This window comes from Chrysemys picta, chromosome 19 (genome assembly GCF_011386835.1).
Source record: "Chrysemys picta bellii isolate R12L10 chromosome 19, ASM1138683v2, whole genome shotgun sequence".
NCBI classification, from domain to species: domain Eukaryota; kingdom Metazoa; phylum Chordata; order Testudines; family Emydidae; genus Chrysemys; species Chrysemys picta.
In genome coordinates, this window is record NC_088809.1 from 5793587 (window position 1) to 5811823 (window position 18237).

At 42.2% G+C, this 18237-nt stretch overlaps 1 protein-coding gene across 7 annotated transcripts in view; it reads right to left on the minus strand.

Annotated features, from left to right (window-relative positions):
• Window positions 1-18237, minus strand: part of TBX4 (T-box transcription factor 4) — a 118261-nt gene that overhangs the window by 37515 nt on the left and 62509 nt on the right. For all 7 annotated transcript variants that reach the window (XM_065573046.1, XM_065573045.1, XM_065573048.1 and 4 more), the window contains 2 exons: window positions 15796-15954; window positions 12066-12160 (listed from right to left, as the gene is read on the minus strand). In XM_065573046.1, the coding sequence (XP_065429118.1) occupies window positions 12066-12160; window positions 15796-15954 (254 nt within the window). The remainder of the gene's footprint in view (window positions 1-12065; window positions 12161-15795; window positions 15955-18237) is intronic.

Below are 18237 nucleotides of genomic sequence, written 5' to 3' on the forward strand. Positions count from 1 at the left end.
CCATATTTGATTTTCATTCATAAACGGTGCACTCCTCTTAACCTTGTCCTCACACAGGTAAGCACCAGTATAAATACAGTAGGACATTTCAGGTTGTGAATACACAGCCCAATTCACACGGTAAAAAAATTACACAAGGAATCCAAGCCGAAGGCCAAGATTTTTTTTTTTTTAAATTAGGTCTTAAAATTGCACTTAAAAATGAAATGAAAGAGAAAGTAGACTTTAAGAAGAAATTAGAAAATAGGATTTTGGATAGTTATTGAGATGTACCAGTAAAGGATTCTATAGACATCGGGGTTGTTTTTTTTAATAACCTGTAGCTTCTGAAGTTTCCCCCCCCCCCAATCATTTCACATACTGAACTACATCCAAGCTGCTAAAGTAGCCAGACTAATCTACTGTAAATGTTAAGTGCTTTTTTAATGGCATTTAAAATTAAGCTTCAGCATATGGAGTTCATATAGCGTAGACATGCTTGAGTTTATAATGTTCTTTAGTATAGCCCTCTAAAATAAATACAAAGAGGCGAAGTACTACTATAATATACACAGCTGAAATTCCTGAAGGATAACAAATGGGAACTCGCATCTGATTGAAGGTGTTGCTTAACTTGCAAACCATTCAGTATCTAGCAGTGGTAGCATTACACTTAGCAAGTCAACAGATTGAGAGACAGTGGCATCTGCCAACTCTCGGCATTTGGTTCCAGGAAAGCATTGAGTATCAGTTTTTAATTCTGGCCCTGCATGGACATTTCATCATTATTATTAGCTGCTGCATTTTGGCATTAAAAAAAAAAATGCGACTAACATGCTATCCAGGGACGTGTCACTTTAATTTTCTTAATGAAAACATATTTCTCAACCCCTTGGCAAAGTCTAGCTTAGTAAATATCTCTGTGCAATAGGCTACAAACATGGGTCATGTGTTTCTGGTGACGATGCACAACAAATTGGGGAGCTGGGCCCAAAAATGCAATCAGTGTTTTGATTCAAGAGTTAAAGAGAGAGTGTATTAGTGCTGTGTAGTGTTGCCCAGGCTCTTATCTGGATGGTCAAACAGAGAAAACGAAGGGGAAGCACATCTCCAGGGCTGTGTGCGGAGCACGCACTCTTACAGTGAGGCTATGTAGTCCACTAGCAAGTCCTGGTAAGCGTCCAAAAGTCTGCATGCATAGCCTGCCCTCAGGAGAATTTCTGTCCAGCGAGATTTGGCTGAGGGCTTGATCCTGCAAACAGTTCCTGCTGAACGCCGAGCTTATTACTGACCTGTAGCAAGTCTGGCTTTCTCGAGAGATTCTTTTTTGGAACTCTTTCATTTTGCCTGGGCCTGGAATCCCTCTCTGTACATTACTTTCAGTTCCTGTCCCCTCTGAAACCAGGAGCTGCTCAACGGGTACATGGAGTACATAGATACACACATTGTGTGTACACACACACACACACACACTGCTGATCACACTTTTCCCAACTGCTGAAAAAGGCTTAGGCTGGAGTTGGTTTGAGATCTGGATGAAGATCCAGACCGATTATTATTTTAACCCATACTGGCCCCCTCAGTCACACTGTATTTCAAACTCAGGAAGTGCTTCATAGTTTGAAAATCATTTACAAACAGGAGCCCAACGTGGCAGTGCATATACAGGATCCTTGACTTCATTGGGAACTCTGCCTAGCTCAGACTGCAGATGAGACGCAGCACTTAATCCTCAAGAACACCTTCGTTGAAGGCGGGAGGTAAAAGTAGTTCTATTCCTGCTTATTATGCTAGGTGCCCTAGCTGTGGGCCATGAACGCATTGTTGATGCACTGAAAATACCTCATTTACTACCCCCACAGATGACTACGAGGACCCCATTGTCACTTAAAAATCTACTGTCCCTTTTCCACGCAACCACCGAATGCCCCTCTGCACAATGTCCACGAAGACAACAAGGTGGGGCCAGCCATGAAGATGTGTCAGAGATCGGCCATGACAAATACCATGTACCACCATGGAAACCACGGAGCCCAGGCAGGAAACATAGCAGAAAGTTAGTGCTGCTTTAAGCAGCTTTCCCCCGCCCGTGAACTCCCTGACCACCCTGGGAGGAGTCAGAGTCTAACCGTAGTCTGGGAAGCCTGTAGTGGGGCTACAGGAATGAAGTAGGAGACTCCTTCCATGCATCTAGCTCTCTAGGGATAGGTTCCGGCTTTCTCACGGGTCTCTCAGCCCTGCTCCCTTCCCACACTGCATCCCCTCCTGTCCGGTGGGTAGGCGAAGGAAGAGCAGTAGAGAAAGCCAATCCCCTACACCAAGACCTTGTGCTATAGGAGTCATGGGTTTCTTGGCCTGATTTGTTCCCCTTCATACTTTTTAAAGAAAGCAAAAACACACAATGTGTGTAACCCACTAGTCAATGTTTGCTATGCATCTCCCTTTGTTTAGGCTCCACAGAGGACATGGATCTGTTACAGCCCCTAGCTACAAAACATGGCTTTTTAGCTCAAGCTGTAAAGACTCATATGTTTAGCTCTGGATGTCCCCAGTTCAAGTTCTGTGTCCGCCAGAATGACCGCCAACACAAAAGCACATACTGGCCTCTCCATCCCTCCAAAACTCTCCCCTGGTCTATGAATGGATTTTAAAGGCACATCCCTATTTTCTTCCCCAAATTTTGCAGTTTTGGCAGATGTGCAGAAGCTCCTGCTTTGTAAGGACTGTTGCTCTCACTAGAGCTTAGTGGTGAAGAATTAAAGTTTTTTTTATGTTCACATAACATAGGCACCCTCCATGGAAAAGATCAAGAAAGAGGAACGGTCATAATGTTCTTCTTTATCCCTGGGGGAGTCCAGCACCTTATGTTAAAATACTGTCTTTTTGATCTCAATTGCCATCAAGTTATCTGCAGATCGATGTTCTTTGGGGAGGCCTGCGGATAGCAAAAAATAGAATGTGCATTGCTTTGGGGAGTTGAATATGTGGGGGGGGGCCACAAAACCCACATGAAAAGGTTGGCAGGGCAATAGTACGGCCTCAGCTAAATTCTTCCCTGTGCCGTTCTACAGATGAAATGTAACAAAAACAGTAAGAGCAAGAAAAATAAGCAAGCAGCACAATTCTGTAGCCCTCGCAAGCTTCAGAGCTGACGTGCTAGTGAATTATGTGCTCTGATAATGAAGCAGCCTTTGCTTAGCTAGTTTGTGCTATGCACGTTTTATCTCTACATGATATTCACAAATTGTTTTCAAATGAGCTGTTAGAATAAGCGTCCTTTGTTTATTTATTTATTCTTTTACAGTCCAATTCCTTTTACTAGGCAGCAGTTACTGACGTGGAGCCAAAACTTCTGATGTTCATACAAACTTTAATTGGTGTTTAATTGTGTGGTTGATTGGTTATGCAGCAGAATGATGAGAGAGAGACAGACAGATAGATAGATTCATTCCTCTAAGGCAGGATGTTCCAGCCTTTATGGCAGCTGTACTAGTTTAAAAGTTTGGTGGTACCAAATTTTATACTTTGTCTTTATTGTCCAGGTATCTAAAAGGGTGTCATAAGGAGGAGGGAGAAAACTTGTTCACCTTAGCCTCTAAGGATAGAACAAGAAGCAATGGGCTTAAACTGCAGCAAGGGAGGTCCAGGTTGGACATTAGGAAAAAGTTCCTAACTGTCAGGGTGGTTAAACACTGGAATAAATTGCCTAGGGAGGTTGTGGAATCTCCATCTCTGGAGATATTTAAGAGTAGGTTAGATAAATGTCTATCAGGGATGGTCTAGACAGTATTTGGTCCTGCCATACGGGCAGGGGTCTGGACTCGATGACCTCTCGAGGTCCCTTCCAGTCCTAGAATCTATGATCCCGGCATCTACTCAGCTGTGCGTGGCCTAACCCAAAAGGATACTTGTTTGGAAGATGGGGGTTTGGGGCAGTGCAAGCTCCTTTTTGGGACTGGAAAGTACGGACTTTAAAATGGGAGGTGCACCGTTGCAACACCCCAGCATCCAATAGTATCTTATTGGTGAGGTAGAAAAGAGGAACCTTGTGTGCCAGTCGCAAAAGCCTAAAGCACCAATATTGGTACAAGAACTAGTAGTTTGGAAACACTGATGTGAGGCTTGGCTGTCCTTTGCCTACTCGCTCCTGATGCTAGACATGTCAAGAAGCTGAATGTGTCTCTCTGCCAGGGACTCCAGATGATGGTTTGGTCTGGATCAGATCACGAAGTGGCTTCTATAGCTCCCTCCATTCTTAATGACCTTTTTACCCACTAAGAGGCTTGATCTAGCCTTCCTTTTCAGGGCAGTGTGTGTCACCTCAGTGAAGCTGCTAATCTGCTCTTGAGCAAAGATGTCCTACTTTTCTAACCCCCTGCGGTGGCATGGTGAACAGGAAGGTATAGTACACTTAGGGAGTGCCGTTACCTCTCACCCCCTTTGAGAAGATTGAATGGAAGCAAAAGACCTTAATCCTGCAGCTGAAGTCTAACCCTAACTGCGCGATGTTCTGGTAGCACCACACTTTTCTTTGCAGTTTTGGAAGGAACTAATTTATTCACCAAGGGCCTGATCCAAAGCCCACTGAAATTAATGGGAGTCTTACACCATTGACTCCACTGGGGTTTGGATTAGGCCCTACCAACATTAGAGGTTGGTTCACAAGACAGCCCAGTTGCCATTAAACATTTAAATCAGTCTTTGCATTTGGATAAAATGTTCAAAAGCACCTAAGTGATTTAGGGGCCTAAGTGTCATTTTCAAAAGGATTCTCACTAAGATTTAGGAACCTAAAGTGCCAGATTTTCAAATGTATTTAAGCCAGATGGGTACCTAATGGGGTCTTCAAAAGCACCTATGCAGGAAAAGCACCCAACTCCCATTGATGGGAAAATCTGGCCCCACATGCCTTTTGAAAAATAGGACTTAGGCGCTTGTGAAAATTTTATACTTTGTCTTTATTGTCCAGAAGACAAACTAATGGTGGGTAGATACTTCAAGAACCAAATTCTTCTTTAAAACGATCTTTCCTTATTCTTCTATCCCCCCCCTTGTGACAAATATTTCCCATATCAACATAAAACATCTTTAAAAATGTTTTCCAGGGGTAAATTAATACAAATTTGGTCATGTCAACTATTTCTTTAAGCTTTTTTTTTAAATGGCATTTCCTTTTTGATAGATTCTTGCTTTCAAAAAATACTTTGAAGAGATCAAAGACTTTTTCAACAGGGTCCCATTTTCCCAGTGAATCCTAACGCTCCAGTCCCTTATTTCTCTTATCATCCACGCCACTCCGCTATGACGCTCTGTATACAAAGTAAGAGCAGTTAGCTTTGAAGTGCTGGATTAGCCCATGCCAGATCCTTGCCTCAGAATAACAAACAATACAGGTTCAACAGGAGTTCTCATCAGTAGTTCATTTTTCAGCCCCAAATTCACTGTCACTAACACAAGCAACATTGAACTCACAGTCTATGGACAGATAGGAGAGATTTATCTGGTGGCAGGACCATGACCCAACGATGAGGGGGTCAGACAGTTAGGGAATTTTTCTAGTTTGGCAAAGGGAGGTTATATTTAAATTTTTCTGGCTAACATCTAAGTTTTAAATAAAACATTGTTTCTCACATGCCTGAGAACTTGGTTAACTATACAGTTGCTTTTATGATCTAGTATCATTTTCTCTTCTTGCCCCAAAGCAAATTAAAACCTAGACAAACTTCTTGCAAGAAGATGTTTTACCTCCTGTTTGATTTCCCCCCATGAAAGCTTAAACGCTTACAGCATTCCTTTAGAAAGGTCCAAACCATATCAGAGGATGAAGGAGCTAAAATTAGATTCAGTTTACTGAAGCATAAATAGCAAAGTACAAAGGTATCAAAGAAATTGCACAAGAATGAGGGAAGTTAACAGCTCTGTGCTGGTTCCTAATGATTTTAACTGTTCTTCTGAAGAAAGCCAACTTTCTCCTTGGTAGAACTCCATTAGTGTCACACCCTCTGTAGGAGCCATTAGAAGGAGGGAAAATGGATCTGGTCCATAATGTTGACTGCTCTCACTGCTTACAGTATTTGATTTAGTTCCTCAACATGGATTGGATCCAGCATGACAGGATCTGAAGCTACTGTGCCCTTCAAGGCAAACACGCAGTCCAGGTACTGGAGACCTGCCCTGCTAGGGATTATTAGCATGAGAACAACAAGGAGTCCGGTGGCACCTTAAAGACTAACAGATTTATTTGGGCATAAGCTTTTGTGGGTAAAAAACCCACTTCTTCAGATGCATTCAGCCCCAAATTCATTGTCACTAACACAAGCAACATTGAACTCAGAGTCTATGGACAGAAGTGGGTTTTTTTACCCACGAAAGCTTATGCCCAAATAAATCGGTTAGTCTTTAAGGTGCCATCAGACTCCTTGTCGTTTTTGTGGATACGGACTAACACGGCTACCCCCGGATACTATTAGCATGAGAGTTATCTAAAAGTGAACTGAAAATGCTTTGGAAACACATTTAACTATTAATATCCCAAATCATTAACAGAAAATAAAGGGAGACTTAAAAAAAAAATACTGTCCTTCACTTCCCTGACTTGTTCCAAGTTCAAGAAACTGTATGTTCCCTGCTGGAGTTGTTGACATCTCTAGCAAGAGAGCCAAAAGCGAACGGATCCTGCTTTCTTTCCCACCGATTTCACTGGGAGCAAGATCTTACCTGCAAAGGGTATTCACAGAACCCTGAATTTACGGCTCGGTAGGTCAGACATTCTTTGAATTACTAATTTATTTCCAAGTTCTAAACGGATGGTTCCATTCCAGACCTGATCTGGTTTGCTTTTTCAAATGTAAAGCTTTGGGCTGAACTTTTCAAGACTGCCCGAAGTGATTCTGGGGACACAATTCCCTTTCATTTGAATGGGAACCGGGCATCCATATCTCCTAGCTGAAAATCTTAACCTGGCAGGGCTGGTCTACACAAGACAAAATTTCACCAGCTTAATCTAAGGTGTGAATTTAAACCAATTTAGTTAAACTGGTGCAAACCCTTATGACCTTAAACCAGGGGAATTTCAGTTTACCTTAAATTGATTGTGAACATGTTTAAGGTAAACTGAAATAAGCCAGTCTTAAACCAAAATCTAAAAATCACAGAGGTTTGCAAATTTTCCATGTATGCTGGGGTGAAAGTTGTTCTGTGCACTATGTTGTAAGAAGGTTCTTAGAGGAGCTTAAAACAACAGCCATCAATCCACATGCAGTTTTTAAGAGATGTTACAGTAAAGATTGAGGCTGGCTCTGTATCCATTTATACACGGTGTTGTGCTCTGAACCCCACTCCATAGTTACAAACCCACTATCATCATCATCTGGATGTTCGTCACTGTAGAGAAACTGACATATTAATTTAGAGTCAGGTCTCCACAGGAAGGGGATCAGCTGCTCTGTGGATTGGCATTCCCTGCTGATTAGCAATAAACCTGTCTTCACACTGCCTGTGGAGTGATGGCGTGCCCATTCACCTGGGTCATGGAATGGTACCGGGTAGGAACCGTAAAAATCGGCGCCTCAGGACAGAGCACGGGGACAGAAAAGAAAAGCAGCTTATAATGAAGTTGTACAATTTGCTTTGGGTATAAATTGCTCCATCATATTAAATTTGTGACTATTACATGTCTTAAATACAAACAAAAGCGTGCAAGTGCCCTTAGTGAGGAGTGTATTAATCTGCAGCACACTTTAAAAATGTACATACTGGAGAGCGAGTATATATAAGGAAGAGGAACACGAACACACACATACAAACACACAAACACACCTTTATTTTCAAGGCAACTATAGCTTGGGGATTATCTTTCTGTAGGGAAAAGTGCTTTTATCTTTCTGAAAAATTGTATTGTATGGATACATCTGAACATCTAAAGCTATCACCTGGCTTATTACACACACAATAATAGACCATAATGCTGCAAAAAAACCCACTCCACATCCCCTTTGACTTCCCTAGGTCTCCGTGCAAGTCCAGTGTTTCACTTAGGTGCTCCTCTTTGCAAGATCAGGACTGAAGTGAAAGTCATTGAAGGCAGTGGGGTTGTATGTATGTAAGGGCAGCATTTGACCCACCAGGTAGTCAAATATACTAATTTTACATTGAATAAAATGCAAATCTTGATTTTTTTTGCATTAAAAAAGGATAATTAATTTTACTTTAAATTTCTGCCATTTCTTTAGGCCTAATCCTGCATTTGTGCACACCCAATGCCTGGGAATTGCAAGTGTGCAAGGAATGCAAGGCTGGCTTCTTAATTGTTGTGTTATGTTTAATGTGTTCCTTTAAAGACAATACAAATTAAGTAGAAGAACAAACCTTTTTTAAAAAAAAAGACATGACAAAGGTATTGATTTGCATACCCTGCATTGCAAACAGGACATGAAAAGTTGTGGCATTTTATATACAAAGAAGGAGAATGGTTTTGCACAAAGTTCAGGAAACTTTGCTAGCAAACTTTTTATCTTTTGATGATCCTTTTAATATAAAATAATCTTTTTTTCCCCTCCCACAATGAAAGAGTCAAACATTAAAAAGATAGCGAGTACATTTTAAAGATGTTTCCACTTTATAAATCAAGCTTTCTTGGCAAGAACATCATTCCTATTTCAGTACTGAGCTTGCTGTGTTCTCCAAACGTCTCCTACAGATCAGTCCTAAGAGGGAGTAATAATCCCCCAAAGTAATTCTTAGTCCTAAATTCCTGGTAATTTATAGTTGACTTGGTCTGTGGAGTTCTACAGATTGACAACAAATGAAATAAACACACTCCTCTTGAGTTATCGGTGTCTGGATTATAATTAGAGAAAGCCTATTTTACACCAGCACCCTAGAACTAGATCTCCCATTATCTTATTATTTTACCCGCTTTTGAAATAACTGGTCATTAAAGTTACATTTGCAATTTAGAATTTAAAAAACAGACACTTTTTTCCTTCTCTTTTTTGCCTTTTGAAATTAAATAATTAGACATTTAAGTGACCTGATCCTTAAATTGAGTGCACATGGGTGCATCCCTGAGCCTGCTTAGAACCCCCTCTCTTTGCGCGCGCGCGCACACACACATACACACACACACACACACACACAGTGTCTGTTGCAGGATCAGGACCATATTTTGTGTCTGCACTCAACTGTTTCTATATTATTTTCAGACAGAATGAGAGCCTGGTATGAGGCCCCTTGAAACAACAGAGTCTGTATCATCTTTTTAAAATTGGGTCATTGGGGGTGGGTGGGATTATTATTACTATGCATTTAAACAGTTTGGGTGAAATACGATTTTCAATAAGAATTGAACCGAAGTCTACTCTTGTGCTGCTGGACGGTTCTGTTTCTAGAAGGTTTTGCACACGGATCAGTTTTGAACTGTGCGTCTAAATCAGACTTATCGTCACATGGCTTAATTTGGTTGTTTAGTTGTTGTAAGACTAGCTCTTTTATTAATTGTTACAGGTATTTTTATTTTCAGCGCTGGTGAGAACTGTTGGAGAAACAGGCCTAGAGGAGACTGACTGCCACTCTTACTGCAGAACAGGCACAAGCGCTGTTAGAGGAAGCTCACACACACACACACACACACACACACACACACCCTGTCTCCCTGCTTACGTGCCTCATCCTTGACATGGAGGGATCACCTTTAGAAGCCAATGCATCAATGGATGCATTACACTTCGGCGTATTAGATAGATGTCAAGTAACGAGGCCCATTCAGTCTTTGGCCTCACTGCTGAGAATTAAAGTTGCCGTTTGGGATGAAGTTGATTGTAACTCTCCACTCAGAACAGAAGTGAAACTACCCACTTATTTCATATGGCTGGTTAATGAATCACTACTGACTTAGGCCCTGATTCAGGCTGAGAGCTAAATTCTCTGCTGGCATAAATTGGCAGCGTTCCATTGACTCTGATGGAGCTGCACTGATTTTCACCTGCAGAGAATTTGGCCCTGGTCTTCTAGAAGCGAAAGGCTCCACATCCCCGGGACAGTTACCAGAGCCACCCTGTCCCCTCTGAGCAGCTGTGAAGCATGAATATGATTTCACTGGGAGTTTTAAGCCCCCAAAGAATGCAGGACTGGGTCCTGGCCATATGGATTTGTTTAAACAATCTAAGTTAAGACTGACACGGAGATAACCTACACATTTGGGATGTTGAGTTTCTAGAATTTGGTCAAATTTCTCTCTCCGTTTACAGGCCCAGTATTTGCAGTCCTGATCCTTCAGCCATTTCTAATGTGAGTAGCAACCCCGTTGAAATTAATAGGAGTATGAATGTGAATAAAGGCTTCAAGATCCGGCCCCAAGACTTTATATAGCAAATTACAATCCCATGGGGGATCTTATCTCCATAAGGACTGCAGGATCGGGTCATAGAGCTGACCCACTGTACATGTGGCAGCTTCTTTAAAGTGATTTACAAACGCAGTTTCACCTCGTCTCTCTGGTGGGATAGGTTCCGTTACTCCAATGATAGAGTTGAGTGCGTCTGTCAACACTGCCAATAGAGACAGAGCAGCACTTCTTTTTTTTTTGGTGGGGGGAGCAGGGGAGATATGGGGAGGAGTGGGCAACCCTTTAAGTGCTTCAAGAGCAATAATGCAGAAAGGCTGCCTATAAGGAAGTATTCAGTGCACGTTTCCTTACAGGTTGAGAGCAGGACACCATTACCCCGCCGAGCTGCTCATATGCCACATTGTAGCAGAGTTCTGGAGTCTGGATCTCACAGTCAGATTTAGCCCTACTGAACCCTGGACCTGATCTAGCATCCACTAAAGTCAAGAGAAAGCCTCCCATTGACTTCAGTGGGCTATGGGTCAGGGCTCATAGAATAAACATTACCACTAAAAGGCATTTTTTTCAGGTGATTTCACACTATTTCCATTGCTCTTTTTTGCACCTTTATGATTCTCCAATGTGCGGTCGTATTAAATCAGCAGTTGCCTAGAGAAGGGTGGCACTAAAGAAAATTAAAGGGGTTTTAAAAACATCTTTATGGTAATCCTTCAAAAGAACCTGATCCAATTGCCCAGATGTCAAGAGCAACCTTTCCATTGACTTCACGGGACATCGCACCTTAGTGGAACAGTTTGTTAGACTGGGGCCTTGCAGCCCATCACATGTCCACTGCTGTGAGATTCCATTATAACAACACAATGGGAACTACCTTCCTCCAATCCCACCGACTTCACTGAGAGTCGAGGGTGCTCAGCACAGCACTAGGCCCTCTCTCACATTATGAAGATGATGGTCGCTAAAATAAAACATAAATCGAGGTTACGGACACGTGAATAGCATTTAATGCAAAGGAATGGCGAGCAATCTAAAGCAGACCCATGCTCACTCACACCTGGCCAGTCCCCACACACAGGGGTGCGGGGCAGAAGTGACAGATTCATCTCTTCTGGGACTGACCGTGCTGGCCAATCGCACCAACCCCCCAAAACACGGGGCCTGGAGTGGTTGCCCCAATTCGCCCTAGCCAAGGGACGGCTCTGCCCGCACACACAAAATGGGAGCTTCAACCCTCCACTCAACAAAGGTTTGATACCAGCGTTTATAACGAGGTCTCAGTTTGCGAAGGTTTTATTACTTCCACAAGTGTACCAGAGAGCATTACTAGTCTATACACAGTAGGTAATCCCTCGCTCACGAAGGAATCACTGTCACCTATAGAACTGACATCACTATGGTCCTGATGGTCTTAGAAACACAAATAATCAAAGGAAATATTAGCATAGAGAATTAAAACTAAACTAGACTTATCAGGTGACCAGAGTATATCGTCCAAGACAATATACTTGCTTTTCTTATATTGCGTGCTCACTTCTGACCATATTCAGCAAAGTACCAACGTGGGTGCATAACTTTCAGTATGTGAGTAATCCTATAGACATCTTAAATCAAGACCTAGTTTCTTAAAATTCAATCATTTGCAGTAGGTCTCCCCCGCCCTTAGAAAGATTCCGCTAGGGGCAAATTGTGACATTTAATATAGAATAGAGACTTTAAGGATGTGAAATGCATTTTCACCAACCTGCCTGCTTTGGTTATTATCATTTCGGTGCCAGCTTCATGAAACTTCTTCCATAGTTCCTTCTCGTGGAGATAGACTTTGATGTTTTCTATTGTCTAAAAAGAATCAAAAACAACAAAAACAAAATCACCATCATCAAATGTACTCTCAGTCTGTGATTTCTCCCCTCAGAGCAAAGCTGCCAGCTGATGTTCTTTGGACAAGAAAGGCAAAACCAGGACTGACTGCACTGGGCACAGGAGCAGGGCCTAAAGATTCCACTGCCTTTTGCCAAAAAATGAGAGAAACAAACGGAATCAATTTTAATTGCAGAATGCTTCATATCCAGTGAGGATATTGCAGCCAAATAGATTTAAAAAACAACAACAAAGACTTCTGAGTACCGGCTCTAAGAGTTGTTGATATGATCAAATATAACTGTGTATCAGTAGGTAAAACTCCACCCTTTAAGATGAGGGACAGGTAAAAACAAAAGGAAAAAAAATCCAACCTTTTATCGGTCTGCTCGGTTCAAGGTGAGAAAAATACTTGTCCTCAAACAATAAAATTAAATGCAAAATGGTACTTTGCTCTAGGATGTTCTGGTAGGGGGGGAAAGCAGCAGCAAAGGGTGGAGTTCTGTAGGAAAATGTTTACCTGTTAAGTGCATATTTTAAATTAGCTGATAAAAAGCCAGCAATTGCCAGGGTGGTAACTCACCCTTATATGAGCAGAATGCAGAACATTCAGGTCAAAAGGAATCAACTTTTTTCCCCGTTATTCAGAATAGACAGTTTTAAAATTAGGAGAAAGAGTTACATGGATTGTTCTCTGCACCACCATCCCACCAGCCTAGCAAGTTATTTAATAGATTGTGATTTTTATAACAAGATTGATAATAAATGATTTGAAGGGTATACATAATATATTATTCTCCTGCAGTGTCCTTGGCTCTCTCATTGTACACTATAGGCCTCGGTCCGATCCAGCAACTACTTACACAATTAACAATACTCAGGGTTTGTCTATACATGAAAATTAATCCAGAAGAAAGAAAAGTGTGAATGGAAAACAGTTTAACTATTCCAATTAACTCCATGTGTGGAATCCATTTCCAAAGTGGATTGAGAATTTGGAATAAGGGACTAACTCCACCTGTAGACACTCTTCTTCCAGAATAAGATCAGGAATTAGCTATTCTGGAATAACTCCCCATGTAGACAAACTCTCATATGATTGGTCCCATGTAAAAACACTTCGGATAATCCAGTTTTATCAGTGGTTAGATTATTTTTACATTACTCCTACATTGCTTCATTCCGTATTTCCTTGAAAGTAGAGATTACAGAACTACAGATAAAAAAAGTGCTTGTCATCTTTAAAGTGTTTTACAAATTAATTATCCAAGTAATGAACTGTAAAAGGAGATTCTAATACAACTAAAGATAAATGCATCCACCAGAAAAATAATAATGCATATATAATGTAAGAACAGAATAATTGTGTTGCTGAATTACATTTTTCCAGTATCATCTTTATATTCATTTTTATTTCAATTTTTTTAAGTTCAGTTTTGGGGAGAAAAACTGACTAAAAAAAAATCTAGCCCAACATGCTAAAACTTGCAGTTCAAACCAGCTGCAAACCAAATATTATAACTTATTTCTTTAGTTTGTTTTGCCATTGACTTCAGTGGAAGCAGGATCAGGCCCAGAATGCAAGAAAACATTAAGGTAGGGTATGTGCTATTCAGGTTAGTCAAAGCCTTATAAATAACAAGAAAAACTGAAAGCAATCCCGCCAGGACTTGAAAAAGTTGTGTCATGTTCGGTTACAAATACTGGGACCAAGCCTGCTCCTAATGTAATCAATAGCAAAACTCCCACGGATTTCAGGTGGAGCACAAGCGACCCAGTAGATGAAAACCCTTCTTTTTATTAGATAGACACACACACTTCTAGTGAACATAATTTCTCAGGAGAGAACTCCTGACCTGTTTATTCAGCTGCCTATATAAGAAGTTTAGAATAGGCGTGTAGGCACATATGTAAAATATAGACAAGATAGGGTTGGGTGTTTGTTCCCTTTTAAGGAAAGTGAGGAACATGAGAACAGAGTTCATGGAAATCATTTGATAGCGAGGTTGAAGTAAGAGGAACTCAACACGAGATGCCTCCTCCTGCCCCCATTTAAGTCAATGGGAGCTTTTACCCCTTGATTTGAATGGGCGCAGGATCAAACCCTAGATGTTCATATCCTTCCTTGAAATCCCATGGTTATTTGCTAACCCCATAAGCTTCAGTCGTTGGTGTGTGAAATCTAAAGGCGAGGAAACTAGGATGGAATCATCTGGGCATCTGGGACCCACTCACTTTTTCAGCTCTAAGCAAACCCACGTCTGTACTTGGCTCGTGTGGTGAAGGAGACGCTGAGCATCTTGAGAGGTTTCTAGTACAAATAAGAATTTTCTATAACCTATCACTAATTGTCACCATTTCACGTTTCTTTTCACGGTTCTATTTTCCCTTTCCAACACCTGGCTGGAGATCAGAGATTGGAAGAAAAACAGAGGAAAATTGAGCTAAAAAGCCTCAAGGCATAATTACTATTACTTGATGCATTTATGATTACACAGTATAGGGTGGGTTTTTTTTAAATAGCTTAAACAGCAAATACAAACTACATCGTTTTACATTTCTGCTTCCTTTTTCCCCCCCTCCTCACCCCCTTGACAGGTTATAATTCTGATATGGGAAAGTTGTCAACACTTTATAAAAAGCACACTAAATACCCCTAGCCAATCAGAAGGCATGATTGAATGCAATCTAATTTACAGTCAGACCTTTTTGGCATAAGGAGCTTAATTGTATTTAATTAATGTATAAAAATCTCAGGATGCATAACATTTTTTGGAGTGGGGTTACAAAAAAAGGTACAGGGGCACTCAATCTGGCATATGACATCAGAGTGGTCAGAATTAGGTTTCTGTAGCAATGCAGATGAAGAAGGTCCCTGGGTCAAAAAGGTATGATCTAAATCTAGACAAAAATGAAAGACCGGCCAAAGGAAACCCGATTGCTGAGAACTCTGGATAACCGGGGTGGCTTGGATAAATTCTTGATCTGCGTCTGACGAAGTGAGCATTCACCCAGGAAAGCTTATGCTCCAATACATCGGTTAGTCTTAAAGGTGCCACAGGAGCCTCTGTTGCTTTTTACAGATCCAGACTAACCCGGCTACCCCTCGGATACACTTGAATGTGGATTGAATGTGGATTGCGAACAGCAACTGCCGTTTTGGGGTAGACTGTGCAAAGACAGACTCTTCGGAGTGGCAGACTTTAAACATGTCCTTCCAAAGAAAACCAGAGCAGGCGGGGAGAGCTTGCAAGTTAAAAGGGGAGCAAAACAAAAAACCCCAAACTGGAGAAAAATTTAAACATTTTGAAATCCCGCCATCTGTGGCAGTGACAGTAAATTCTCTCTGTTATGGCTTCTTTCCCCTAAAGCGCTTGTGGGGTACTCGGGTAAGAGCCCTGGAAGTTTAGAGCAAAGAATGTCATGAAAACTCAATCCCCGGGTGCAAGAAGATCTCGGGGGAGCAGGGAATGTATTGCCTTGGGGAGGATGAGCTACTTGGGATGCGGGTGCTAGCTGGAGAGGTTAGGGGAGTGGAAAGGGAGCCCGGCAAGCAGGGGAGGGATGCAATTCACAGTGGGGAGGGGCTGGGTGTTGTGTAAACGGGTGCGTACCTGCTCCGGATCCTGGCCCTGCGGACTGCTCAGCGGAGTGCTGCCGATTCCTGCCACTCCAAGAACCGGGGAGCCCGCGGTGGATTCGGCATGACCAGGTGCCTGGGCTGCTGGAAACCCTTCTTCCGTTTCAGACAGGCCCTTCTCCTGGAGCATTTCCTTTTCGACAGGGACACACGTGGTTAGTGCCAAGCCGGCTCGAATCCGAGACAAGCGAACGGGCTCCGTGTAAACGGCGCCGGTCCCATTTCCAACCCCGCTGTCTGAATGCGCAGGTTTGCTTCGGTTTAACATGAGTGGCTCTGCCTAGCCGGTCAGACCTGTCCTTTGACTCCCCCCAGTACTGGGCTCTGGTGCGTCTGGGGAGCCCAGTCCTGTTTGCCAAATTGAAATCGGCCGCCTGGGTGTCAAGTCAAGGGCAGAGCTAATTTGCAGCTGGAAAAATCACAAGTATCCGCCGCTGGCCCAGACTGGATCTTTGTCCCAGTCCCACAAACATCCCCATGGACCCGCTTGTGCCCAGAGCGGCAGGTCACTGCATTCTGGCCCCAAGCAGGGGAAACGTCACGGTTCCCTTTAGCTCAGGTAGGACTTTAAGAAACAACCCCCCCCCCCCCCCCTCAACGCTGAACTCCGCTTTGATTCCCATTGCCACTGGAGCGGTGCCCTGGGTTTGAGCCCCATTTTGTTAATTCTTTTCCTGATCTGGTTTATAAGCAATCAGGGCCTGGGGTTTCCCAGGCTGCTACCAGCAGAACTCAGAAATCTTGACTGAATTAGATTTCTACGCATGGGTGGGTGACCAAACATCAGCGCACTCAGACTTACTCTTCCAATTCGCTGTGGATTAAACGTTGGGATTAAAAACAATCAGTTTAGCGGTTATGAAGAGGATCCCCCTATCCCCCACCTTGGAAATATGGCTAATGAATCGGTCCAGGCCCTGACTAGAGCCTACAACAGCAACTGCGCTGCCTTCTGCTTGTTCTGCTCGGATTGTTGACTAGGGGAAATATCGGTCGGTTTTCCTTCGCTTTTTATTTTTAAACTTTAAAAAGGGCAACACCTGGATATTAAAATGTTCAACTGATGGATCCAAAAAGCAAATGTTTCCCTTGTCTCAGTCCTATTGGTACGATTAGCACTGTTTTAGCTGCTGCTGGAAAGCTTTATATACAAAATAAAATAACTTATACAGTTCTCACATGTCCTCTAAACAAAACAAACCCCCAAATAGTTGCATTCGCTTTTCTTCATCAAATAAAGTCGTTCCTGGTCAGTTACAGTAGATTTACTTTGTAGGAAAGTTTCCACTAAGTATCAAGGCTAAATCTTGGTCCCAATTAAGTACATGGGATCAGGACTTGATCCTTGATGTTTTCTCTCTGTCTCTTAACAAATTATAGATTGACAAAAGCTTTCACTTACATAGCTACAGTGAACATGCTGCGTTTTTGTCTGTCAGTTCTCTTCTCGTTTCATATACTTCCCCCCCCCCAAAAAAAAAAATCAATGTTATTGGATTTATGCAGCGATTTGTTACACGGAAATTATTTGCAATATCTGCCGGGGAATTCGCCTTCATTTTCAATTGATCTGGAAAACACCTAGAAGAGGGTTTGCTGGTTCGTTTTATTTTGCTCTGTGATCTGGGCAGGTTCTAGTCCTGAGAGCCTACTTCAGTGCAATATTACCCACTTATCTCCCGTCTCCAGTCAGTTTTTTAACCTCGGTAATAATGCTAAAACAAAAAGTTGCCCTGTGTAAACATTCTAAGTGCAAGCTCACGAAGATAAAAGGAGACCGCTCTTAAACTTGGACAGAGACTGGGAAAAGCCAATAAAGATAAGGCCTGACAGCTCCAGCGAGGCTGCTGCGCATCAACCCGGACTTTTACTGCACAAATGTACTTTTCATTTACAGTATTATACTAAGCACAGCAAGCAAACAGCGTGTTTAGACCCAGGTCTTGTCAATATCGCGCAGCAGGGCCATAAGCACCGATGTTTGCCTGAAATGGTACCTGATTTTTAAATGAATCCGGCGTGGTTCTTTTCGGGGAGTAACTTTAGCTCGTTGGGAGGAGTTGTTTAACTAGGAGAGGAGAATTTACTCGCAGTAGAAATCTTTAAAGATTTCTGCTCCTTGCTTCTGCCAATCGGCCGTAGGATTCTCAAACCCCAATAACTCCAGCGGTCTGGTGAGTGAGTATTTTGAACAGGACGGTTTGATCCTATTGGGATTTGCAGTTACAGTTTCATGGAGAGCAGGGGTCCATGCAGCTTGGAACCGCATTTTAGATATTCACAAGTTTTTGTGGGTAATATTTCCGTAGATCCAAAGGGTATATTTAAAATGTACCTTGTGTAGCCTAAGTACAGGTTAATATTACTATATTAGTAATTAAAATAGGCAATACACAATTTATAGATCAGGCAACAC